Source organism: Mesocricetus auratus, unplaced genomic scaffold (genome assembly GCF_017639785.1).
Source record: "Mesocricetus auratus isolate SY011 unplaced genomic scaffold, BCM_Maur_2.0 Super-Scaffold_100014, whole genome shotgun sequence".
In the NCBI taxonomy this organism is placed as follows: Eukaryota; Metazoa; Chordata; class Mammalia; order Rodentia; family Cricetidae; genus Mesocricetus; species Mesocricetus auratus.
The window spans coordinates 28,017,315-28,044,828 of NW_024429197.1; the positions used below are offsets into that span (position 1 = coordinate 28,017,315).

Here is a 27,514-nt window from a genome sequence, read left to right on the forward strand (position 1 = left end):
GCAGTGTTTAAGTCTTCATCCATCACTCTGCCCCCTTCACAGAGATCCCATGTGACTGGGCTTAAAAAGACTGTCTTCTGCCAGGCCGGGAGGTAGCACTCAGGAGGCAGAGGCAGGTGGATCTCTGTGAGTTGTAGACCAGCCTGGTCTACAAGAGCTAGTTCCAGGACAGCCTCCAAAGCCTCAGAGAAACCCTGTCTTGAGAAACCAAAACAAAAAAAAAACCCCAAAACAAACAAACAAACAAAAACAGAGAGAGGAGAGAGAGACTGTCTTCCATGGGTCATGCCATCATTGTGATCATGGTGCCTTAGACTCTGTGCACAGGTGTAGTCATGTATTACTGCATTGGGTCTGGCCTGGAAGAAACAGTAAGGACACACTTGATCACAAAGGAAATTTAGGGCAGTCAAGCACTAATTACACAGCATAGATGCCCAGAAAAAATGACAGGATTGCAAGGCAACAAAAGCCTACAGGAACCATAAGCAGGCTGGATTGCAATTAGACAATAGTGAGGTCTTTGCAGGGGAAGTTCTCAATTGCACAGTCTGTGTGGCAAGTAAATGCAAGTAAGAAGAGACCACAGCTCACAGGGGAGTGGATCCTTGAATGAGCCTGTCCCTTCCTAAGGGACAGGAGCTCCTGTGAGAGGATTTCATCAAGTAGACGAGAGCTGAGAGTGTGTGGAAGTTTTCTGTTCCTGTAGAAAAGGGGTTGGTTGGGTAACAGAGCAAGAAGAGCATCGTAGGTTTGAATACTCAAAACCAACTCTGTTCTCTGGCTGGAAAACTTGCCTTGGGCTACACTTCATTGACATTTCCCCTTCCTTTCACTCCTTCCATGCCATGCTGTATTGGTTCATCAGCCACCTTGCAAAGGAGATTGCCAATCAGGGGCTGGCACTAGAAGATCCGTGCTGCATTTCTGGCTTTGCTTTAATTTGTATATGGCTGCAGGGAGTTCTCTGAGCTTCATGCAGTGTTCTCGTTTATAAAATGGAAACAGGAACCAAGGTAATGTCTACCACAGGTTCTAGACACAGCAAGACTGTGACCAAAGCACAGGGTGGAGGGAAGGCTTTGTTTTTTACTATAGCTGGTATTTGTAGTTTGGTGCAGAGGAAGCCATGAATGATGGTGTGACACACTGAAATCATGGTGTAAAGTACCATTGTAGCTGGCTGGACATTTCCTGGGTTCCGAAAAGGGTTTACTTCAAGACAGCTACAGTGGTTGGCTTGGACAAACACATGGCAAAGTTAACACACTTATTAGCAAATGTCATAAGTGGTTCTGAAATGTCTTCTGAAACCACACTACTGAGGTCAGAACTAATTAATTAACCAGGAGCAGTCCACACTTGCAAAGCCACCTCTGCCTTCCTCTCGAGGAACTAATTTCCCAAACTTGGTGCTATACCACAACTCTGCTCCTAGGACTCACAAGGTGATAAAAGCCTACAGGAACCAGTTTTGTTTGAGTCCCTAAGCCCCACAAGGAGGCTAATTGCATTTAGACAATAGCAAGGTCTTTGCATGGCTCAGAGAAGCTCTTTTCAGGTGAAGTTACTTCAAGCAGGCTTCAGAGCCACCAAGCTCAACACACAAGGGAGGGTCCTTCCAGGATACATGAATTCCCAGGTTCACACTGGCCCTTCCAATCAGGTCTGCACCAAGAAAAACAGTTTCAATTTAAAAATTAACCAGCTTACTGGAATTCAAAATGTAGCCTGGCCAACCTCAAGTTGCCATTGTCCCCACCATTCCCTGTCATGAACTCACCCACCTCTTTTCTTCTCCTAAGGAAAACATTGGAGATGAGAAGGAGGACTTTTTAACTCAGTTTGCTGAAACTGGTACCATACTTACTCTGAGTTTCTTAGGGTTCTTGCATATGTATGCATGTATGTACATATTTTAGTGTCTCATTGCAACTTGTGTTGACTTTAAAAGAAGAGTTGGTGAAGGCTGCCACCTGCCTAACTAGTCTCTTGTAGTTCTTGAAGAACTACATGTATCTACACTTGCTGAATGGATGAATGGATGTCTGAGTGGACATATAAGTCGATCAACAACCTGTAAACCAGGAAAGGCCTTTACCACAAACTTCTGATACTCATCCCATCTACTCTCATGGGCTCCTCCAGATCTATATGTGACAGGATCATCAAGAGGCACTCTCTCTTTTCTTCTAGCAAAAGGGAAGCTAAGGTTACACACAGTTATAATTTCCTTGGGCTTTTCCTCTTGCTGAATAAATTCCTAATCCCTTCCTAGGTAATTAAAGGCAAGTAAGCAAATAAAACCCAATCAGCTATGAAAGTTTCTGTTCTAAAACCTATCTCCCTCACTCAATTTTTCATGGACCTTGGTGTCTGGTAGTGAGTGGACCTACAGCTCTGGGCCCCCCTCATGGTGTTGATCCATTCCAAATCTCCAAATCTATTGCTCCCTTATTACCACAAACCTACTTTCCAGAGGAATTAGAAAGATTTCAGCCATGAGGCTGAACTCCATTCAGCTTGTCCTGGAATCCTGGGCAAGTCACTATGATTCATGCTAGGTTCCACTTTAGGCTAAAGGAAAGGACACAGGACCCTGGAAAAAGTAGGAAAAGTGTCAAAACCACAGTATCCTGACCGTCTTCATTGGGGTCCTAGTCCCTGGGGTTGTCTTCTGAGTGGAAGGTGACTCTGTCTCTAACTACTCAAAGGCAGCACTTTTACAAGTAGCAGCCACATCTCTGTTACACACCCCCACCCCGCCCCCATGGAAGTGGCAAGCTCCTTTTCCCTGCTTGGGGTGCACCCAAGCCTTCTACAAGTGGCTGGGAAAGAAGGCCAACTGTCTGCTTGGAGAGGAACCCTGTGCCTCTGCATGGCACAGTCCAGGAAGGTGAAAGGCTTGTCTTGTTCTGTCAGCCAACCAAATCTCTGTTATCTTTACCCACCAACCTAGAAACTGTCTGTCAGTCTTTCTCCCTGACCCTGTGTGCGATCATGGTTAGGAGGTCAGGCCCTACTCTGACCTCTCTCAGGGAGCTTTCTGGGAGGTGCAAAAAGGGGTGTGAGGCTATCTTAGGACCCTCTGCCACTTAGTTGGGCCTCCTAGTCCTAATGATGGGAGGTGTCAGATATTCTTTCTGTGATAAAGAGCTCCCATCTGAAGGACCTAAAATTGCTTCTTGCTCCAAGAAGACACCAAGGGCCTTAAAGGGAGAGAGGAAGGGACAGTTTGAGAAACTTAAGGTAGAGAGCAACAGAGAGGAAAGCAACTGCGAGAGAGGTAAAGGTACGAGATGGAGAAAAGACAGTAGGGGAGGCAGCTAGTGAAGGGAAAGTGAAGAGGCAGGGAGAATACAAAAGAGTCAGAAAGAAGAGGGTAGGGAAGGCAGGCTGACAGCCCAGCCCGGCGCGGGAGTGTCAGGGAAGCAAGGAAGACAAAGGGGACCCTCGGGTCTTTTTAACTGGTCTGGCCTCTTAGAGACACCTGGTACCCAAAAGAAAGCCCAAGGGGCAGGAACAGGAGGCTAGAGCAAGCTGTGGCTCCCCGGCCCCGGCCGCTCAGCCTCTGCCAGAACCAGCCCCAGTCCGCCCGGACCCAATGCCCCTCCCGGCCCTCTTGCTCACCTGCCAGAGCCAGGATCTGGGCCTTGTGGAGCAACAGCGTGCCCCAGTCCCGGGGGACACGCGGGGGGCTCTCGGGCTCGGCGCCCAGCTCCTCCGGGCCCCGGTACACTGCGTACACCTTCTGGTTGTCAAAATCCAGTCGCGAGCGGGGGCTGAAGTCGCGCACGCACGACACGGGCAGCGCGTAGCAGACGTTGTCCTCCAGGAACCGCACAAAGGCGTACATGGTGGGCGCCGGGGGCGGGCCCGGGCGCCGGTCAGCCCGCGGGGCGGCGCGGAGGTGGGGACCCCGCGGGGGGCGTGAGCCGCAGCCGGGCCGGGGGCGGGGAGGCTCCCCGGGGCCCCGGCTCCCCCCACTGTTATTGTTCCCGAAAACCCCGCTCTGCCAATCGGCTGCTTTCGCCTGGGCGCGGAAAAGGAGGGAGTGGGGAGAGCCGGGCGAGGGGCGGATGAGGGGGTTTGGAAGCGCACCGCCACTTGCGAAGTCAGACCCGAGCAATCACAGCCGGAGTGCGATTGCAGTAAGGAGGGGAAAGAGCGGAGATTCAATCGCCTTAATAATAACAGTAGCATTGCAGGGTGAGAAAACACAGCTGAAAGTCGCTTTCGGCCGAATTCAGTAGTTTTCAACAAGCGCGCTGCAGAACAAACTGCATTGCAACGAAACTATTTTGCAAAGGACGGGAGGGTGAGGGAAGGACTGAGGCTGGTGGGCTGGTAGTAATTTTATGTGAACCCCCAAGTGTAAACTTGCAAGTGAACCGAGGTTTAGTGTTTTGAATTTAGACAGCCTTTTTAGTGCCTTTACCATCCTCCTCCCCCTTTCTCTTTCTTTTTGCAAAACTACCAGCACCTGCTGTGAGGGTCAGTCAGCCAGAAACATTCCCCCAGAGCTGCCAAACCAGTTTTGGCCAGAACTGGACTTATCTGAGGTTTCCAGTTGGCCCAGCTGCTGTGGTGGCAGAGACTTTATCTGATCCTAAGGGAGCAGTACCCCTTTTCCCACTACTTTTTCTCCGTTGAGGAATCTCCTCTACTGCCTCTGGGCAGGCACACGTTGAAATGAAGCAGGGATGGAGGGAGGCTTCTGGGGAGCTAGGGCAGAGGCTGGCCTTTCTGGAGTCCTTTCAAGAGTTCAGGAACAGAACTGGTAGAACAGCAGTCCCTTCTCTGTCTCTAATATAAGCAGATGAGAGCCTGGAAAAGTTGGTTCCCACAGAGGAGTCACATCTACCAGCGAAGGAAGGTTGGCCTGGCTCTCTGCAGGTGTAGCTTCCCAGGGGGTATGCATAGCATAAAATTGAGCTATTTACATTCCTATTGTCTAGCCCAAACAGGGCATTTGTTAGAGAGAGACTCAGTGAATTGTTGGGGGGAGATATAAACACAATTTCACATACACCCATTCATTAATTTATTCAAGCAACCAATATTTATTGGGTACACCCTCCAATGTTAAATTGTAGACTTGGTGGTCTAGGAAAAGGACTGATACCTAGGACCTTGTAGTATTTATTGATGTATCAGAACTTGAATCTCAGATGGAGCCTATGTTGTCAAAATTAAATTACTGTCTGAATTAGACACTTTTCCACTGCTTGTAACCTTAACATTCTAATCTGAGAGACTTAAGAAAGTTTAGTAATGAGGTAACAGTGAGAAAAGTATTCTCATAGAGGCATGCATAAGGGAAGTGATAGACTTGATGAAATGCTATGTTCTTAAAAACTAACTTAATGAGTTTAACCTGTAACAAAAAACAAGCACACCAAAAGGCTCATTGTGATTCTGAGTCTCTTGAGTAGGTAGGAGATTTTGTTTTCCAGTATACTCTTCTATGGGCATATTCCTTACACATATACCCTTGTTGCTATTCCTCACAATAAGGTAATACTTTATAGTAAAAACACTTAAAACATTTCAAACTTAAGCAGTGTGCTCACATTTCAAACCAGCTACACTCATAATGGAGACAAAGCAAAACTCCCAAATCCCCTTCATTGTGATCTGAGGAGTACTTCATGCAAATGAACTCTACATAGCTCCCAAATGGAAGCCTAGCAGGTCAGATAAAGTTCCCTTAAATGCAAATGAACTCTACATAGCTCCCAAATGGAAGCCTAGCAGGTCAGATAAAGTTCCCTTAAATCAACTCACTGGTGATATCCAGTCAACTGAACATGACTTCAAGTCATCTTGATGCATATTTTCATCCTGTCTTATCCTACACTCTCGAGTCATTCCAGAAAATACCCCCTCCTGATAATGACTTATTTTGACTGACCTTAAATGGGTTATTTTAGAAACACATTCCTAAGGTAGTCAAGGGATAGTAATATGTAACAAAATTTCTGATAACTCACAAGATGGAGCATGCAAAGTTGGCCATGAAACTCCAGACCATGTTTTCAAAAATAACTTCAGGTAGCACTCTGGCAAGTCCCTGAATCTAAGTGAGGGTTGCCTCAAACGACGGTGGCAATGCCATCGCTCACCGCTTTCCTGGACACACTTCATTACAGAGTATATATAAACTATTTGACATTGCCCAGCATGGCATGACCCCAGCCATGTGCTTGTTCCTTACCCTCATCCTGGGAAGTATTCCCCCACTCAGTGCACAGCAACCTCAGCTATCCCTGAGAACCTATTCAAATGTCTTCTTCCCTAATGGTTCAGACTTGGAAGCACAGACTAGTCTCCTATTTTTATCCCAGCACCTTTTAGTCCCTCACTGTGTGGGACAGGGCAGTGACACAGCCCCTCACCCTCACAAACTGGGGAATTCCTTTAATGCTTTAGGGACCTCAAGTCTAAATTTGTGGCTTCCATGTAAAAAGGAATTTTAGGACTAATTTATGAAGCAGAGTTGAATATTTTATTAAAGATATTTTAATGTAAGCTTTAGTGCGATGGTTAGGAAAAGAGACATACTCAGGGAAAGAAAGTTAAGCCTCACCGAAGAGCTGGGGGGGGTGCTCTTTGCAAGACAATCACAAAAAGTAACACACACCCAAATGTAGGTAGGGGCTCCTCAAGGAGTCTCAACTGTTTTAGCATTAGCCTTATCTCCCATTTTTGTTAACTCTTGAGTTGTATCTAAAATGGTTGCTAAGAAACAGTTCTTTTCTCTATCATGAAATGAAATTATAGAAAGGCTCTGGAGATGCCTTAGATGGAATTTTAATCTGATAAGGTAAAACCAGAGCCACTGGGGTTGGTTGCACAAGGAGTTTAGTACATGTCCTTTCTCTGTCTGTGGGGTATCTGGTGAAGAGTCTTAGAAAATTACAGTGTTTATAGCTGGGAGGGGAGAAAGGCCTTAAACAATTGTTAATTGTGCTGCACTTTTTATTTCTCTGCTGGCAAAGAGTTTTAATAAGATTCTGGAGTGACAGGCTCTCGCCTCCAAAATTCCCTGTTTTTCTATCCCTCCAGAACTAGAATGAGAGCTTTTTGAAGGCAGATACATGACAAGGGTGGAAATTAGACTCTTCGGTTAAAAACAGACAGACATGCAAACAAAACACCTACACCCATAAAATAAAAATAAGTAAATTCTAAAAAACAAAACAAAATAGACTATACACTCAAAGAGGCAATTTAAAGCTTTGAGTTCAACCAAAGGATGGTTGAATTCCCTCCTCAACAGACCTACCAAAAGGTCATTCAGATCTAGTGTTTGAAGTTTGATACCCTGTCTAAACTTTAGGACACTCCTAGATGTTCAAATCTTCCTACATTGAGGCAGACTCTTTTGTATTGTAGATGCCATACTAATTTCATGGAGAATCCCATCCCAGTTCTCCAGATGTGGAAAATTTAGGATCTTGTCTTTCTTCTACCAAGACACCATCACTTCCTTCGCCCATTTTTCCTCACCTGACCTGTTTCAGGATGCCAGCAGGGTTATCTACTTGTCCTCTGCAGCTTCCTATAAGCCATGCACAGTAAAGCACTGTGCATACTTAGTCAGTCTCACACCAGATCACCAAAGAGTATCATTAACTACCAGGCAGAGTTCAGAAATTAACACTTATGCCAAAACAGTTTGGTTTGGGGGAACCTGGAAGGCTGATGGTCATATTTTCATTTTAGAGACTTTGCTCCAGAAAGTGTATGGAGGAAAAAATGGAAGGAGGTAAATAGGAAGAGGAAGGAGGTCTGCGATGAGGCTGAATGTTCTGTCCCCTCCCTCCCTTGACTTCCTCTTTGTGTGCCAAATGTACTTTGCCTCTCATCCAAGTCATTTTAATGGAGCAGAACATGTGCACATCTGGGCCAGCTTAGCCACCGCATCTCCATCTCCACTGTGCTCTCCTGTTGAGCTGTGCAGAGCCTTGAGTTCATGTCAAGCTCCTTTGGGTTAGCCAGCTGAAGCATGTTCAGTGGCATCAGTGGGACAGTAATATGTTTCATATTACTGCCTGGAATTCTTCATGTACTTTGCAATACTATTTTGAGGAGACCTGGGTTCTGTGAATTTTTAAAGCAATTGGAGCGTGTCTTTTCAACCTCTCTGCTAATGATTGATCACATTTTTTCATGATTTTGCCCTTTTTCTTGTGATGTTTGACTTTTCAAGTCTCCCCTTTTTTACATTTTTAAAGACTTTTAAAGTGTTCTAGATTTGCCACAAAATTAAGAGGAAAGAACAAAGGTTTCCCCCTACCCCTTAGCCATACCCCCCATATGCATAGCCTATCCATTGTCAATATCATCCACTACTTTGGTACAACAGATGTCACTCTGTGGACACACAGTTATCACTAGTAACCCATAGTTCATGTTACCATTCGTTCTCAACACTGTACATTCTATAAGTTTGAGCAAATGTATGACATGTATCCAGTTTGATAGGATCATACAGAATCTGCTCACTGCACTAAGACTCCTCTCCACTCTACCTGTTCAACCCTTCCCACCAGCCTTAAGCCCTGACAAACATTGGTGATCTTTCTATTTCTACTTCTTTCCCACACCCTCAGTTTTCTTGCTTACAAGATTATAAGAAGGAGTTATCCATACTCTTTTTGTATCTCTATCACCTGGGAAATGGAAAAAGTAGCTTATACCCTGAAATCCTAATTCAATTAGTGGGTTAAGGACATTGAGTCTTTGTTTTAATTCCCAGATTATTCTAAAAGTTGAGTATCTATGAGAAAATTTTAAGGCAGCATGATATACATACAGGAAATTATCAACAAACAATAAGTAATAACCATGATTATCACTGGTTTCAGGAAAAATATACAGGGCTTTGAAATGGCTCTATAATCTCAGAGAAACCACTTAAACTCTATAAGTTATAAATTCTTCACTTGAAAACTGGCATCAATGTACATTGGACCATGTCTGGGTCCAAACCATGGTCTAATATGTGAGGACTATTCTTACTATATCCAGCCATGGGCAGATTTCTTCATCTCTCCAAGCAGAACTTCCTTCAAAGGAATATTAATACAACTACATAAGATTGTTATGAGTGTTATATGAAATAATCCATGTGAAGTTCTTGGAGCAGTGCCTGACACATGATAAAAGGTCCTCAGTATATTATACTACCATTATTGCTGTCTTCATCATTATTGTAGTTATTATAGGAGCTCATATCCCCATTCTTGTGAAGGGTAAGGTGTTCCAAATACTCTATTATTTCAGATTGGGTTTAATAAACTGAATTATGATGATGTTTGTTTATCAAGTTTCCCAGAATGCTTCCATCCATGTGCTCTTTAATGTGAATCATGTGGTCTCAGGTTCTAGTTACCACAGAGGAGCTCTTGCCTCAAGTGTCCTGAATTTATGACTCTTTCCCAAGTTGCAGTGAGCATTTCCAAAACATTATTTTGAAGACATTCATTCTTTCATACTGATTTCATTGAAGATTTTTTGAAGAAATTAAAAACATTTATTTATTGAATAAAGTAAAAGATGCAGGTGTGTTTATGGCAACCCAAAGCCCTGCAAATATTTAGAACATAGTCAAGTTCATCCAATGAGAGTGTGGCTCTCTGGTGTGGGCCACTTATGTGAGTTGGTCAGTGAATGATCTGACTTCTACTATGCTACTCAAATAATATCTGAATTGGTGTTGAAAAGAAAGGAAACAAAATGGGGCTTCATTGAAAAAGAACAACTTGCCCACATTCTGAATTTCAGTTAGGGGGCGGGTTAGTTTGAGAAGTTGTCGTTCATTGAGTCAACTCACACTGTGTCTTTTCAGGCAAAACATTACTTCCTCAAGAATGTCCTCCTGGACATGTTGCTCTCACTTCCCTCCAGAGAGAAGTTCTGGTCACTGTTCTATTCTTCTGCATATAGTTTGTCATGACCTTTATTACAGAATAAAATTATCTGTGTATTATAGTATTGTCTCCTTGCCACTAGATCAAAAGTTCCTTTAGAAAGGGCCCTTTCTGTTTTCTTTACTGTTACACCCTCTCATCTGGCCTGGAACATGGGAGACTCTCTATGAAAACTATTGCATGAGCAAGTATCAAAAATGTTAATCCTGGTCAGGCGCTGGTGGCACACGCCTTTAATCCCAGCACTCTGGAGGCAGAGGCAGGCGGATCTCTGTAAGCTGAAACCAGCCTGGTCTATAGAGCGAGTTCCAGGACAGGCTCCAAAACAATACAGAAACCCTGTCTCGAAAAACCAAAAAAAAAAACACAAAAAACAAAAAAACTGTTAATCCTGAAAAGAAAACCACCCAGAGAGGCCAGGAGAGAAAAAACATCAAGAGCTCTATTTAATAGCCCCGCCTTATTTTATTTTTGTGACTGTTTCTATCTCTGTTGACACCAATACCCCAATACCCAATACACACTCTCGTGTAGCTTCTTAGCAAAACTAGACAGGATGACATTTTCAAAGTGTTGTTTTGAATATGCAGAAGGAATAAAGGGGAAATAATTATAGAAAATGCACAGAGGAGAAAAATAGTCAAGTTGTCAATCATGCTGAGTTGACATGCAGTGATAAAGACCAATAAAAACATAATGAATAGTATCAGAAACATTCTAACACAGTCCATGGGCCTCCTAGAAGTGTGATTCAGCCTCACCTTAAAACACTAGACTTCTTAATCTGCTGTTGGTTTGAAGACACTAAGCTCCTACTCAAGGCAATCCCTGCCTCATTTGGGCTCCTGCTGGTTCTAACTTTTCTGGTGGATGACAGGGTAAGATTCTTTCACAGGAACATCTCAACTGTTTGGTCATCTTCTGTTCATGCCAGCCAACAGGAGCTCAAAATAAGTCTGCCCTTCCTAAGTCCTTCTAGGGCCAGAGTACACATTACCATTCATGCCAAGACTTGTATGATAGTCTTTGACTTCACTTCTGGGTCAAAGGCACAAATGTGTATGCATATTCATTCTAAGGGATAACCAATCTGGAAAGTACATTGTCAACAATGAACTCTGATTTTTCTGAAGATGTCTCTTAACTACACCTTAAATACAACAAAATTGGAGAAAAGAAATGAAAAACAGAACTAAAAATTGTAAATTTTCACAAAAGAACTGGTTGCTTTACACATTAGTAAGGTGTGTGTGTGTGTTGTTGTTGTTGTTTTATATTTAAATTTTGAGACATGGAATTCACTATGTAGTCTGACATGGCTTAGAACTTACAGCTATCCTCCTGTCTCATGCAAGTAAACCAAGAGAGAGGTGACAGAGGTTGTTTAAAGTCACTTGGAGAATACATGGCCCTCCCTGTGTTTCTTTCACCTAAGGTCTGTTCTGAAATACGCTTTGCCTAGAGGGAACAAGCAGCTGAACCGATAGCAGGGTCTAGATCCTGCTGTCATTTCCCCAGGGGCTGGATTCCTCACTAGACTACTGAGAAATAAGCCATACAGGAGAGTTCATATCTTAGCATTCCAAGCATTCATACCATAGCTAATAATTCCAAGAGTATCACAGATTTGACAACATTATCTGAGGTTTCTTAAATCACTCTCTCCTTATGGCAGAGGCACTGTATTTTCGACACTCTCCGGGGTTACCAGCTGTTCCCACAGCATCTCCTTGGTTATTTCCTCTCTTAATGACCAAGGAGTAGGTAATCAACTTTCAGGGTTGGGGTGGAGGCTTTTCTGAGCCAAAAGGAGAGAGGGTAAGATAAATATACTTAGCAAAATCTGTGGGAAGTCCCGCCCACCTTTCTTGTCCCTTAATGGCTGTCTTACACTGCTATTGTTTGGAAAAAGCAGAATAGCAGTGAGAGTACCAGCAGTGAACATTAAGGGATGCATGCTTTGTTCCAGGCTCATCTGTGTTTTTCCTTTACTCTCTAAAACAATCCTGGGTGGTAGATACTGTACCATCCTTAGGCCCTTTCAGAAAACCGAAGTGTGTTAGGTAATCTGCCCAAGGTCAGAGGAGTAATGGGAGAGCAAGGATTCAAACTTACAGGCTGTTTACAGAGCCATCAACCGTGGAGTGCCACACTACTTCTAGTTCCCTCTGAACTGACTCTTGCCTCATTGAGAGGACCTGCGCCCTTATTCCTAGGAGGGAGAGATGCTGGTATCCTCATTCTCAAAGATTCTTATTCTGACTTCTTCATGAGCATTGTGACTACCATGGAAGGTCCAAGGGAGACCCTGGCAGGAAAGATTATGTAGGTTTACCAGCAAGCACCCTAGAGTTCACGTATATTCACATCCCGTATGTTGATACATGGAAATAAATATCACACTGTGAAGTCTTTCTTTTCTTACCCAAACTAATTTCTTTATTTGGTACAAGACTGCTTTAAATGGCAATCAAAAAACAAAATCTTGAAGTCTAACCTTGTACATTATGATGGAATAATGACTATATACATATCTATCATACAACATCCTATCTCTTTTTTTCTATCACTCTTTCTTCTTCTTTTACTTTTTTTGAGACAGTCTCGCTATGTAGTCCAGGTTTGCTTGACCTAGAGATCCTCCCTGGTTTTGCCTCCTCAGCACTGCGATTGCAGGTGTTAACAGGCATGCACAACCAGGCCTGGCTCTCATGTCTTGTTTTAGTACTTGTGATGATTAGTGATAACTGTTAGCTTGGCAGAATCTGAACTCAGCTGGGATGTGGGCCTCTTGGGCATGCCTATACAGGATTGTCTTGATTGTGTGAATTGAAATGGGAAGACTTGCCTACAATGGGGTCTCCCTGGCTGGGATCCTGAGCTATCTAAATGGAAAAAGGGAGCTCAGGAGTATCATGCATCTCTATCCATTGCTCTTTGCTTCCTCATTGTGTGTGGAACACAACTACGTTCTTCAAGTTCCTGCTGCCTTGGCTTCTCTGCAGTGTGGACTGGACCTTGAACTGTGGGTTGAAATTACCCTTTGCTTCCTTGAACTGTTTTTGTTGGGGCATTTTATCACAGCGATAGGAAAAGAAACCAACACAGTATTGATAGTAGATATATTAGAATACACAATATTAACCTCCTCTCTCTTTTACTATCATATCTTAATTATCAGAAAAACATATAATAAGGATAAATGAAAAGAGATCATCAGTTGAGGGTGAGGTGGGTAGTTTTTGATTTGTGTTGTTGGTAGGATGGGTATGAGAGAGATGGGCATAGGTACCTATGATTCTGAATAAAATGCCCAGGGAGAAGCTTTTGTCAGTTGGTAAACAGAATAAGTACCTGGAGAGGAAGGATCCTGCCTCTCACTCAGCTAATGTATCCGGCACATTGCTGGGCTATGGAATAGTCTCCAGCCACTAAGCTCTGTTTCTGTCTCAGGGACTCATTCTGGAGAGATAGTGGTACAGCAATGAAATGCCAAAACCTCCTGGGCTCTAAACCCAGATCTGGGTTCAGTTACTGCTCCACTGCCCCAAGGCACTGTGAGGCACTGGGCAAGTCTCTGACTCCATGGTTTTCAACTCTCAGACAGCCATATAAGGCTCCATGGTGTCAACCTGATGCTGCAGTATGTGCAGAGTTCTGGTAAGGAGTGTGTCTTATGCAGGAGGTACCAGATATTATCAGTAGGTTTTTTCATTTTCCTACTTATGAATTCTTCATGCCATTTTCCTTTCAGAAGGTCACAGAGTAATAACAAGGTTGAATCTCCATAGGACAGTTAGTTTGGGGTCAAATAGTAGTATTGCCTCTTTCCCTGATGGCTGGGCAATGCTACTGCATGTATGCCATCACCCACTATCTCTCCTAGAGGATGGGAGCAGTCTGATTTATGCAAGAAAGCTGAGACCTTACTAAGATCTCTACTTTTTATCTTAGGGTTTTATTGTCTGCTTTAAAAAATCATGTTCAGATTTTGTATATTTAAAACATGCCTTTGGAATTATGAAACACAATGTTCACAATCATAAAAAAAGATGAATTATATTATGCTTTCTATTTCCCTTTCTGGGTTTTCTTCTGATCTCCTTGCATGAAATTTTTCTGTGATAGTCTCTCTGCCTTATGTCCTAAGTTAGCTGAGACACTAGCTTTAAAAAAGTGCAAGATGTCTTAACTCCTATAAGAGTGCACTGGACACTCATTCATTGACCATTAAACTATTTGTTGAAAGCTTATTACATGCTAGAATCACCACCTAGTACTTGGGATACAGTAGAAAACTACACAAGTTGAGTTCCTTATATGTAAAATGGAAGAAGAAGATGCTGCATTTTAGTATTATGGAAAGAAAGAAATAAAATTATATGTACAAAAGAAGAGGATCTAAGAAGAGGACGAAGTTTGTGAGTCTCTTACTCTGGCCCTGTAATGCCAAGATCTTGGTTTGTAATCCTCAAGATAATCATGGGAGATTATTGCTGTTAACCCCTATTTCTTTTTCATGTATATGTGTGTAGTATGTATGCATGTGTGTCTGCATGTTCACATGTATGTGGATGCATGTGTATGCTTGTGTGTGTGGCGGGGTGAACAGTGTGCATATGCATGTGGGGACTGGTAGTTGGTATTGGATAGTTCCTTAGTCATTCTTTACTTTATTGAGGCAAGGTCTCTCCATGAGTCTAGAGTTTACTGATTCCAGGTAGTCTAGCTAGCAAGCATGCCCAGGCACCCTGTCTCTGCCTCCTGAGTGCTGAGTGCTTTTTTGTGGGTTCTAGCGATCTGAACTACAATCTTCATCCTTGTACAGAAAGCTTTATTCACTGAGCCATTTCTCTAGCCTCCTGTTACTCCTGTCTCAAAGATTCAGAGGAGGACTTATGGTCAGGCCCCTCACTTAATTCAAGTCTGGTATGAAGCCCACATGATTCCCATTTTGCCTCCAGTGTTCCTGACACACTGCTTGTTATCTAGTAGGTATGTTAATACCATCACCAACAAGTCTCCTTATGCTGCTCACAATATATCTGATGGCAAGAACTGTGGTTTAGGTAGAGCAAGGGGCACTAGAATAGAAAACCAAAATCCTGATCCCTGATTCCTTAAAGAACAAGAAAAGAGAAAGGGCTCAGACAAGGAAAGAGAGATAGAAAGATGTACAGGTTGAGTTCCATATTCCAAGTTGCCAGTGGAAGATTTTGAGGTTCTTTTTAGTCTCACTTGCCAGCTCAGGGGTCATCTGGAACATGGGCTCTCAGCAAGAGGAACATTCTCCTTCCCAAGCCAACCATCTCTGCTGCTGTGACCTTTAAAGATTAAACGTTTAAATTCGCTATTCCTCAGACACTCATACTCCCCAGGTGGAGGCAAATCTCATCTGCACGAACCATGAGGCATATTTTCCCTCTTGAGACACTCGGTGTCTATCCAAGGAAGAAAGAGTCTGCCAGAAAATGTTCACTTGGGGCCTGCACATTTTCAAGAAGCTGAAAGCTGAGTAGGAAGTGAAATCACTCTGCTTATACTTGGCAAAAGGGATGCAAATTGCCCCCAAGCTAAGCAACATGCATCTATGCCTCTGATTCTCTTCTGTCTCTCTGTTCAAATGGGTCAGAGCAAGGGCACATAAGCAATTTACTAGCATCAGAGCTGCATATACTTAACTTTCCTTTGGTGTCCAGAAAAAAAGGGGGGCATGGCATAGAGCACTTGTGCCACCAAGAAAGTTGTGAGGGTTAGCAGAACAAAAAGACAGACAGGCCAGAAACACGGTGGAGCTTTGCATGCAAAAAAGGGGGAAAATCTTTTCCTTGGCATAGAGAAATTGCATCCCGAAGGTTCTTTTTTTCTCCTTTTCTTGGCAATGTAACAATTCCTTAAAATAGAGTTATAAAACAGAAACAGATTCTATAGAAGCAAGAAACCAAGACTAATGACTTCAGAGAACTTACAGCTCAAACTTCTCATTCTAGAGGTGATCAAACTGAGGCCAACATGACGACTTCTGCGACTGAAAGCATCTGCCACTGACCAATTCAGCACTGGACTCCATCTTCTAGTAAGTCTTTCCTCCATCTTCCATTGTTCTCTGTTTGCTATTTTAGGGACAAGCCTTCAGTAGAAGGGTATCTATCTCTCACATTCTCCGGGCATTAGCCTATCCAGAAAAACTTGCATCAGCATTTTTCAAGGTTCAGCCCTGAAAGGAGCCTGTTTGATGGAGAGGGAAGGTCAGTTAAAGGATGCATTACTTTTCTCCCCATAAATGTCAGGTTCCCCTCCGAATCTTCCTGTAGTCTACTTCCATTTTCATGATATATGTACTGACCCCCTTTGTTATCATACCTATAAAGGGGTGCTGTTGATTCTCAAATATGCTGGCCAATGTCCAAACCCAACCCAGTCTGTAGGACTGCCCTAAGCCCAGTTGAGGTAGTTTGGACTTACAAGGGATTTTACTGTAACATGGGTAAAAGAAATGGTAGTGGATGGCAGTGCTCTTGGCCTTTTGGCTAAGAGCAAGTGTAGAATTCAGTGGAGTTAGCTGAGCCAGGAAATGACACAAACAGGAGTTTAAATCTCCATTCTATGGCCCATTAGCTGTGCAGATGTGAGTAAGTCCCTTGACTTGTTTAGTTTCCACATTTGCTGGGTAGGGAGACAACATCAATGGCCTTGATTAAATGAGAAGGTTCAGAAGGCAAGGGAGCACTGTACTGGCTGGTGTATCAACTTGACACAAGCTAGAGTCATCAGAGAGGAAGGAGCCACAATTAAGGAAATGTCACCATGACATCCAGTTGGAAGGCATTTTCTCAACTAGTGATCAATGGGGAAGGGGGAGGGCACCCCGTGGCGAGTGGTGCCATCCCTGGGTCGGTCGGTGGTCCTGGGTTCTATAAGAAAGCAGGCTGAACAAGCCATGGGATGCAAGCCAGTAAGCAGCACCCCTCCAAGGTCTCTGCATCATCTCCTGACTCCGGGATCCTGCCCTGTTTGAGTTCCTGTCCTGACTTCCTTCAGTGATGAACAGCAATATGGAAGCATACGCCAAATAAACCCTTCCCTCCCCAACTTGCTCCTTGGTCATGGTGTTTCATCACAGCAATAGAAACCCTGATTGGGACAAGTATCTAGCAGAGATCACTGTACACAGTGGGCCCCTGTATCCATAAAATATGCAGCATATTGATTTAGAAAGTATGGCTTTATGGTCTATCAGTCCTAAAAACATTCCCTGAGCCACTTGACCTGTATCAGACCCGTAACTGATTCTAAGTGTTGGGAGAGAAACAAACATAAAGTGGGCCTTATAGTTTGAGGGAATCGCATGTATGGGTGCTGTATGGAATTTTGTAACCCCCAAAAGATGTCTTAAAGCTAAATCCCCAGTACCTGTAACATGCCCTCATTTAAAAATACAGTCTTTGCAGATATAATCCAATGTGGCTGGTAGCATTGTAAGAAAAGCACCCCATGGACACAGTTAGAATAATGTGTGATGATCAAGGCAGAGATTGGAGTAACACCACCACTTGCAGGCCTACCAAAACAATGCCACCTCCAGACACTAGGAAGAGGCAAGCAGAGTTTCTCCTGGAGACTCAGAGGGAATAGTGTTCTGGCAACTTGACCTTCAGTTCTAATCACTAAAGCATAGTAGGGTACATTTCTGTTGTTTTAAACTACCCACTTTGCAGCAGTCCTGAGACACTGATACGGTTGGGACATAGGCAGGGGAGCAAATGCACTCATTACAATAGAAGAAGAAACACATATAGAATTCCTCCATATGAGGAGCCTGTTACATTTACTCACTTATGTAATATTACTTATGTCAGGAGACTTCATGGGATCCTCCATGCTAATGGTTTTATATATATATATATATATATATATATATATATATATATATATATGCAGAGGTAATCTGACCATGAAAGGTACAACCTGTCAGTCTGAAGATTCAGGGAAGACATTTCAGAGAGGATAGCTGGAGCTGATACCAGAAGGATGAGTAGAAGCTCAACGTATATGTGTGACAGGGGGTAGAACATGGTCCAGGCTGGAGAACCTGCTGTGTGCAGAAGCAGAACACTAGATGCTCCTTTCTGCATTCTAGTCATCTACTGGTGTTGAGGCATGACTGGAATGTGGTGCTGATGCTCATCTGCCTTCCAGATTCCTTCCTGTGCTTTGATGTCCCAGAGATATCTCTTACTCAAAGGCTGCAAATGAATCAATCTTTTTCCTACCCCTGCCTGTGCTCCTGTTTCTCTCTTGCCATATCTCGCCCAGGGAAGCACTGTTCCCCAGTCAGCTCTACCTGCAAGTCTCAGTGTGTTTCCATACTGAGCTCCAGGGAATTGACCTCTTTATCCCTGGCTTGCCAATCATTTCTGAGCTTTACTATCTGTGGTTCTGTGGGATTCTCACTTGGCATAAGGTTGCAACTCTCCAGCTGTGTCTCTCGGCCATATTCCTTCCTGCCAAACCTCTCTGCCAGATAATTAATGATGTGTAAACAAATGTCTAATTGCACCAGGGGAGCACATATTTAAAGAAACTTTGTGATGAAGCAAACAGAATGAACACCACTCTCACAAATGCGCCCTCACCCTCACCATTGTTTGGTCATACATTTCACGTATTTTTTTTTTTTATGTTAGAGACTACCCCAGACCCCAAACTAAAAGAAATCCTAAGGGAAAATGAGATTATGTTGAGATTTATTCATGTCATCTGTTTCCTGAAATACCGTTCTCTCTTGGATTTGCGCCTTTGGCTTTCAGCCTTAGGCCCTTGCGGGGAGAAAGGAAATGTTGGCTTTTGGCAAGAAGGAGAAGGAGATGTGAACTCATTAAGAATATACCTGGGTCTTTTACTTATGTTCTCTCTTTACTCTTCATCCAACCCGATGACTGGCTCGACAAGAAAGTTGAGTACCTTGCCATCTTTAAGCAACCTCCTTTGAACTATGTGGGTTGCTGATCAACCTATTGCCTTTTCAAAGTGGACATAAAGACGTGAGTCAGAGCACATGACTGATCCTCTGCCGGTGGGCCAGTCACGTGGGATTTAGGGGGCATAGAGTCACAGAGGAAACTTTTCTGTTTGATGTCGCACTGCGGTTTGACCTTTGTGCTGAAAATCTGGGTTAGGGGCAGTAGGGGAAGGGCGAACACAGCCAGGCAGGGTTCTCAGAAAGGAAGCGCCTTGGTTAGGATCTGAAGTTGAGACTTCTCTAGGGAGTTTGAAAAGGCATTTTTTTTTCTACAGTTTTTAATGACCCAGATGTTTCAGAAAGAGGAAGCATTATAGCATTTTTAGAATAGTCAGTGGGGTGTGACAGAAAGCACAGGTTATCCCCACAGGAACACATTCCCCACTCATTTGTTTCTGAAGCCATTGTTCCTGGGCACCTGCTCTACCATAGACTCTGTACTCTTCTTAGTGTATAACCCTGACCCCTTGCAGGGCCTCTTCCTGCCTGGCCTACACATACTCAGCTCAAATCTTTCCAAGAGAAAGAGCGGCATTACCCCAAACCTTCCCTCTGCCTCCCTGTCTACTTCCTTTCCTCTTCCCCAACAGAACCTATGGAAGGAAATTTGTTGATGCTGACCATACCAGCCGCGCTGCCAATCACTACTCAACCCTGTTGCATTACAGTCTCCATGAGACTGGTGTCCCAACGTCACCATGGCACAGTGACTTAAGGATGTTTTCCTTTGTGTGTCACCTTACTGCTGCCCTCAATAATCCTGATAGTCTTCCTATCTGTGTTTTGATTTTCCCATACAGAGTCTGCAATTCAGGCTGGCCTCAAAGTAATGGTAATCTTCCTGCCTTAACCTCCGAGTGCTGGGATTACAGGCATAAGATTTCTTTGCACCTCTTGGAAAGTCTTCAGTCTCCATGGCAGGATTGTCTTCCTCAATATGCACTTTTGACACCAGAATCATCAGAATTTTGTCCTTTTCATTCAGTACATACCCAGCATAGACTTTTCTCCTGTGCTCCTGATATTAATGTTTACAATAACTTACCAGACATCTAGAAGCTGAGGTCTTAAGAACATGTCAGATATTACAAACAAGTTTGTCTTTTGAAACCTTTCTCTATGATTTTCATCTCTTCCGATGTCTTTTGCTCAACTTTTATTCTTTTCTCCCCTGCCCCATATTTTTTGGTAAGGTCTCACTCTGAGCACTGGAAGGCCTTGAACTTACAGCAATCCTCTTGTCTCAACCTCTGTATTGCTGGAATTACAGGTGTCAACCAGCATGCCCCAAATGTCTGTACTTTAATAATATCATCGTCCACCTAGTGACCAGGTTAGAGACCCATGAGTCAGTTCTCACTCCCATCAGCCTCTTGCCTGTTAGCCATCAAGCTCCCCTGGATTTTGTACCTCAAATGTATCTCACATTTATTTCTCTTACTTCCCACTACATTCTAGTTAAAATTTGTTTTCACAAATGCCTTACTTTTAATCTTCGCCCTTCACAATATGTTCTCTAAAAACAGAGAATGTTCTCAAATGTAAATATGATCATGATATTCTTCAAGTAAGATGTTTCAAAGGCTTTTCATCTACCTCATAAAGTGTCATTGATTTCTGTCTTATATAGTTTAATTCCTATCAGGTCTTTGCCTCACCCCATGCTGTATATTCTTTTATTTTCTGCATCATTTGGACTGACCAGACTCATGTTTGCATTCTCTTTCTCCCACACACCCTCTGTTTCTTCTTATAACTGTTTAGGCTAAATGTGAAATCACATATACTTTTTTGTTTGTTTTTGAAACAGGGCCTCATATATCCCAGGCTGGCCTTAAACTCATCCATTGTGTAGCTAAGGATGATCTTGAATTTCTGATCCTTCTTTCAAAATGCAGAGATGATATACATGAGTGACTATGCCTGGTTTTATGTGGTTCTGGGGGTTGACTCCAGGTTTGCATGCTATAGTACACTATCAAGCTGCCATTATTATGATCTATTATCCTTATTTATATTTTACCAATTGTATATGTTCTCATATATGCTTGAATATTTAGTTCTTAGTGATTTTATCAAATATTTAGAGTCACATGGCCACCATTATTATGAAGATAAGGATCAATTCCATCATAAGGATTACATGATGGTTGTATGGCAACCTCGAGGGGCCAACTTTCATTTACTTCTATGTTTTCACACTAGCTACCATATTTATAATCCTTCCCACCACTATTATTTGTTTGTTCAACTGATTTTTATTTATCATGCCTAATATATCAGTTTCTCTGATCTCAAATGTGCCTAGAAGAATTGCTTTCTGCTTCATTAGGACTTTATTTTCTGCTGAGCTTTGTGGTGCCCACCTTTAATATCAGTACCCAGGAACCAGAGGGAAGTGGATCTCTGTGAGTTTGAGGTCAGTCTGGTCTACATAGAGTTACAGGACAGACATTGAGTAGTGAGTCCCTGTTTTAAAGAAAAGGAAAAAAAGAACAATTTTTTCTTTCTTTCCTATCACGACATCTATTTTCTGATCCCTAGATATTAGTAATGTTCATGAAAGCAGTTACTGGGTAAGGCTTGCTAACTCCTATTTCTCCAGCATCCACCAAGTGCTTATAACTCGGGGATTTCTCAATTAAAATGAGTAGGATTAATTAGTTAAAAAGACTAATGAGTCCCATGAGACTCCCTTAAGGAGCTCCACTGAACAGGTCCTCTAAAACAATGGTTTGAAGTGATGCAGCCTTGGAGGGAAGAATGGAGATTGCAGGGCTCTGGAGTATCCATTGTCCTTCTGGTTTTCAGATATGCAGAGCTGGGTACATTCAGGGCCAGAAGAACCCCAGAGTATCCATGTGTCCACATCTTTCAGTATAGTTTGACAGGTCAGCAAATGGCACCAGATACCATGGTAATGAGTTTAAAGACATGATTTCAAAGACCTTAGTTGCAAGATTTTCTCAGCTTCATAACCATAGACTGAATAGTCTTCTTGTCCTAGACCAGGACCTGACACTAGTCATACAGTGAGCCAGGGTACTGATCACATAATGGCCCTAATTCGGGTGCAGATCCTGAGACTGTCCAGCTATGTGACAAATGAAACATTTTCTGCAAGGAGAACAAGGAGACTAGGGACACAAGGAAGCAGAACCAAGGGTGTGTGTCTTCAGGAGAGGCCAATGACATTACCATCCACTGTATTAAGAAAAAATTAAATGCCTTTAAAAGTGTACATTTGTATATGGGCATGTGCACACACATGTGAGTGTGTGTGCATACACAATCACACACTCTATCTCTCTCACACACACATACACACATACTCTCTTTCACACACACACACGCAAACACACACACATACACACACTCTTTCTCTCTCCCACACACACACATTCTCACTCACTCACATACACACACTTTTGTAGTATAGAGAACAGGTACTTAAGTCATCAAACACAGAAGTACAAATATTAACATTTTATGTCAGCTGCAGTTCCAAAACTGTGTTCCCATTTCTGAATCCTTGCTAATTATTTTTACCAAAGTACAACTGACCTTTGACTTGGAACATCAAATTAAAGATTTACCTCAGACTCCAACTGGTGTTCCTGACTAAATTCTTTCTCACCAGCTGGTGACCTATATAAAGCTCAAAATGCCCACGGTAATCTCTGGCTTCCCATTGGTTTGGGGATGGAGTTATTACTTCTTTGCCTCGGATTCAGCAGAGGCCTGCCTTATTCTAGTCTCACCTCCTGCCTTTCCTCATCCCCACTGTGCTGAGCATACCGTGCTGCTTTGCGTGTGCGCTCAAGGTGGACCTTTACACTCATGGCTCTCACCATCCTTTGTCTGCCTGTCCGAGGCTTACACTTCAAGCCACACTTTCACCATTACCTCTTTCTGAGAATCCTCCCAGACCTTTTTAGGTTTGTCTGCTTCTCAATGTCTGGCACTATCATGTCCTGGAGTGCCTTCTATCATAAAATCTTATGTCTGTGCCTCCCACTAGTCAGAGCTTCTTGAGGACAAACCTGTATCCTAGTCATTTTCTTTTCTTCCTGCTCAGCATGAGGACTGGTACATTACAAGCTTTTAGTGAATTCGGATGAAAAAGGAAAGCAATTCTATGATGAGCACGCATTGAGAGGTAACTGCACATACAGCCACATGCTGCTGTCCCACGTGTGTCATGCTATTACATTTTCCTAATAGCTACTGTGACCACTCAGCATGCTTGACAAAGCCCTCTTCACTCAGCATCCTAATAGGCGCCAATATGATTCCCCCAACATAGACAGACTGCCCAGAGACCCTGCCTCCAGTTTCAGGTTCTGCTTTCTATCGGTTTACCTCATTCTTCCGCTGTCTTCTCTACTTGACCTATTCAGACAGGATCTAGAGTCAGACTCCATGATTCATTGTTGACTTCCATTCTGGACCATTAACCTCCATCCTAGCTTCAAGCTTTACAGTCTATCTGGCTGACCTGTTTTGGGTTAGGATCTATTATACACCACTGTCTTCCAGGGTCCAGCCTATGGAATGGAAGGCACATTACGGGGCTCACACTCACACTAACCTCCCCTTGGCTAATGTTTCCAAAGGTATGCTCAGTTCCCTTGAATTTGCTTTGGCACCAAAGAAGCAAAAGTATCAAATGCACTGTTTTGTCAACTTTTCTTTGTAACCGGTATTCAAAACTAGTGTAAGAGACACCACCTTCAGCATCTTAAGCAGTTTTTCATGGTATAGTGGTCTAAAAAAAGTACCTGTGACAATCTGGGGAATATACCAATTTCAGTTTTCTCTGTTGTTCCCAGCACACCAAACTATGAGGTAAGATTTTGGAAACTATGAAAACAGAAAGTGCTTTGGCATTGGCCAAAACGGGGTTGAAATGTTCCCTCTCCTTGGGGTCTTGTCTTCTTTGCAGGAGTTCTAAACTAGCACTATGACCTGATTATCAAATATACAGTACGATGATTCTATGAGAGACATTTTACATGCAAACTCTAATAATCATTTGGGGCTAATTTACTGAACTTCTCAATGTCTTGGTTTCTTCATCTGTGATATGGTGATTAAATTTCTTGAATTGTTCACAAGATTCAGTGAAATAATCTCTAAAAAGTTACCATCATTTCTGGCCCAGCAAGGAGCTCACAAATATTACCTTTTGCTTACCATTGCTTCCTTTCTTTGGGCCATTACCATCTGTGCCTATGTAGCCTGCAGATCCATGACCATCCCTCCAAGGTCTTTTGCCTGGTTCCTTTCCTTTCCTTCTCATCTAATTGATGTGTTGTGCTATAATCAAAGCCTTCTTTCCAAAGGTATACTTGATAATATGACTTCTAGATTAGGAACCCTAATTCTGATACTCCATTCTGGAGTTGTCTATAGATAAAGCATGAGCAGGGTCTCCTGCTTTGTAGAAAGGACTCTCATTTACTAGGGACAAAGAGTATTTCCCTGTGCCCCATCATGTTACTGCCTCAGAGGGCTTAAATAAATGTTCCAAGGACCTATGAATACCATCTCCTTAGCAGATCTGACCACATAACTGACACCAGCTAAAGAGTCATCAGGTAAGCAGGAAAGGAAGGGTGCATGAGGTGAGGAAGAGGAGTGAATTCAGATAAGCTGAGCTAACTAGCTTGGAAGCACTCCCATTGGAGCTGGGGATTTCAGAGGCTGGGTGGGGGGTAAAACTGAAGTAAACACTGAAGGAAATTCAGGGTTGTCTGGGAAAATGGAATGAAGTTCAAGTCTGGGTGCAAAAATGCATGCCACAGATGGTGCTCTCTTCTCTCTAAGCACTGGCAAGTCAGAAAGAACTCAGGTTTTACTCTAGATTTAATCACTGTTTAGTGGGGATGATGTGCCATGATGAGTTTCAAGACTACCTTTAATTGACTGGGTACTGGAAAGACATCCTTCTTGAGTTCCCTTATTATGAAATAGCTTTGCAGTAAGACTAGCCAAATACCCATCCATTTGTTCAGAATCCCCGTGCTTCCCACAGACCCCTGCAGTGCATTAGACCCCAGACTGGAGATGTAGAAAACAAACCAATATGGTCCTTAGACTCAAAGCATTCATGGCTTAGTTGGGAGAATGTCCCACATGTAGTGACAACAGTGGGTTAGAAGTATTCTGGGGCTTGACAAAAAGAGTATTCAGGAAAGTTTTCTTATAAATGATACCTAAGCAAGGTTCTAAGAAAGCAGTTTGTATTAAAGGAGTTACTTCAGCTCATTTGAAAGGGTTAGACCTTTGTTATTGTAGTTGCATAACAGTATGCTATCACTTGATATTTTGGAGCATTTAGATATGTAGGGTAGACTAGTTGTCCAGCAGATCCCTTGCTTTGGGGATTTAAGCTGTAGTGCCATATCCTTATGGGAAGTTCTTCAACTGTAGACCAGGGATGATATTATTGCTTGTGAAGATTTCATAGCTGAAGAGCCTGATGGCCGTTAGGTGGCATGAAAAGAAGAGCACATTTCCTGGGACTGTCTTAGGAACCCAGTGTAGTGAGCAAAAGAACAGTATACAGGGAGGGCAACTCCGCCCTCCACCAGACATATATGACTCAAGTTCCTTAAATGAACTTCAGTTCCTTTGTCCAGTGAGGACAATACTACCTTACGTAGCAGGTAAACAGTAGTTACTGGTCTCAAACCTCCCATTCCCACACCATATGGGCCCCTCCTTTGTCCCGTTTCCCATCTGTGAACAGGACAGGATGGAGAGGCTCTATGTAGTCAAAGAATGAAAGAATATTCTCTAAGGGCTCTTTAGCTTTGACATCCCATGCATAAAACAACAGCCAGATTGGACCATTGCTTAATTCTATCCAAACTGCCAGATAGGCATTTGAATAAGTAATCTAATATATACATTTTTATTCTATTCAATATTCAGGTCGACTCCTGGTTGGAATGAGTATTCAGAATGATGATTGCTTAGAAACATACCATTCCAAATACGAATGAGAATCTTTTTTTCAATCCTCAGTTCAGCAAGGATGAGAAGGCATGAGATTAGGTTCTGCAAATAATCACATCTTTTACATCTTGGATGCTTATACACACACTTATTACATGCCTTTCTTCATAACCTTGAATATGTAAATCCTTGAGTCCCTGAAGGCCCTAGGTTAAATCAATTCCCACATAAAGGTATAAGAGGAGGGCAAAAAGATGTGATCTCTCAGCTTGGATGGAGACCCTGCTACAATAGTCATTCTTTCCACAGGGCAGGGGTCTGGTTACTTGGCTCTCTAGAAGAGACATATAACTTACTACTTTTCAAAGCATCTGATCCCAATGGTATAGGCAACTTTAACTGAAGTGTGTGTGTGTGTGTGTGTGTGTGTGTTATGGGGGTAGGGCTTGGCACTGCAATGGCCCTATTTCTGGTCTCCCTACACCAATTCTAGTACTGAATTCTGTTTCTTTCATTTGCAGAAGTCAGGTGTGGTGGCACACGCTGGTAATCTCAGAACCAAGGAGGCTGAAACAACAGGATCACAAATTCAAGGCCAGCCTAGGTCACATACTGTGGTGGTCTAAAAGAAAGAGACCCCCAAAAGGAATGGTATTATTAGGTGAAGAGGTCTTGTGGAGTAGGTGTGGCCTTGTTAGAGAAAGTGTGTCACTGTGGGGGTAGGCTTTGAGGTCTCTTATGCTCAAGCTATGCCCAGTGTCACTGCTTACTTCTTGTTTCCTATGGATCAAGATGTAGAACTCTCAGCTCCTTCTCCAGCACCATGCCATTATGTTTTTCCACCATGCCATTGTGTTTTTCCACCATGATGATAATGGACTAAATCTCTGAAACGGCAAGCTACCCCAAATAAATGTCTTCCTTTATAAAAGTTGCTGTGGTCATGGTGTCTCTTCACAACAATAGAAACCCTAACCAAAACATAAACCAAGACCTTGTCTTTACAAAAAGGATCCTTCTGGGATTAAGGGCAAAATCTCTACCCTCTCTACCCTTTTTCAGGTTTGCCTTTCTCCTGAGCAGAACTCTAAGCCCTTGAAAGATTGTAGTTTTCATTTTGAATTATTTTTGGTCCCATCACAGTCTTTGCCTGGGGGGCACCAAGTAAAACAGTAATCTTAAGATTTCCTGGTCAGTCATGCTTTTCTCTGGTCCTTGTTACCATCTGGTAAGAGGAAAGAAACTTCTAAAGTACCAGAGGCAGAGTAACTGTCTCTGAGGAAGTGTGCTTTAGGGCTGACCGGTCCCAGCCGCAATCTGCAGTTCTCCCCTACTTGGCCCCCAAGGAACTATTCCTATAGAGCTGACGCTCATATTTTCCTTATTTCCAGCCAAGTCACTGCTTTTAGATGTTCCCTGTGCAGATGTGCAGGATTCTTGAACACATCTGCATATCAGAGGGACAAGGGAAGTTGCTTGGCAAGAGAAACTTGGCTCTGCAGGAGTGCTCCACGGGCAGAGCATGAATTGTGAACAGATCTTTCTCTACACTGTTATTTGCCAAAGAACTCAGTCAGAGGTTAGCCTGCCT

At 43.0% G+C, this 27,514-nt stretch overlaps 1 protein-coding gene and 1 long non-coding RNA gene across 14 annotated transcripts in view; one reads left to right on the top strand and one right to left on the bottom strand.

Annotated features, from left to right (window-relative positions):
- Positions 1–27,514, bottom strand: part of LOC101826706 (AGBL carboxypeptidase 4) — a 1,098,260-nt gene that overhangs the window by 245,952 nt on the left and 824,794 nt on the right. Inside the window, exon 1 of one of the 12 annotated variants that reach the window (XM_040756965.1) lies at positions 3,631–6,094. The exons of 10 other annotated variants lie outside the window; for them this stretch is intronic. In XM_040756965.1, coding sequence (XP_040612899.1) covers positions 3,631–3,856 — 226 coding nt within the window. In that variant the 5' untranslated portion in view covers positions 3,857–6,094. Of the gene's footprint in view, positions 1–3,630; positions 6,105–27,514 lie in introns of those variants that run through there. One more of the 12 variants, XM_005072102.4, reaches the window with a different exon arrangement.
- LOC106021313 lies at positions 3,723–26,667 on the top strand. Of its 2 annotated transcripts, none has more exons than XR_005881316.1 (3): positions 3,723–3,857; positions 15,929–16,014; positions 26,445–26,667. It is a non-coding gene; the product is annotated as an uncharacterized LOC106021313 (long non-coding RNA). The 2 variants fall into 2 exon arrangements; XR_002383132.2 differs by lacking the exon at positions 3,723–3,857 and adding an exon at positions 15,574–15,793.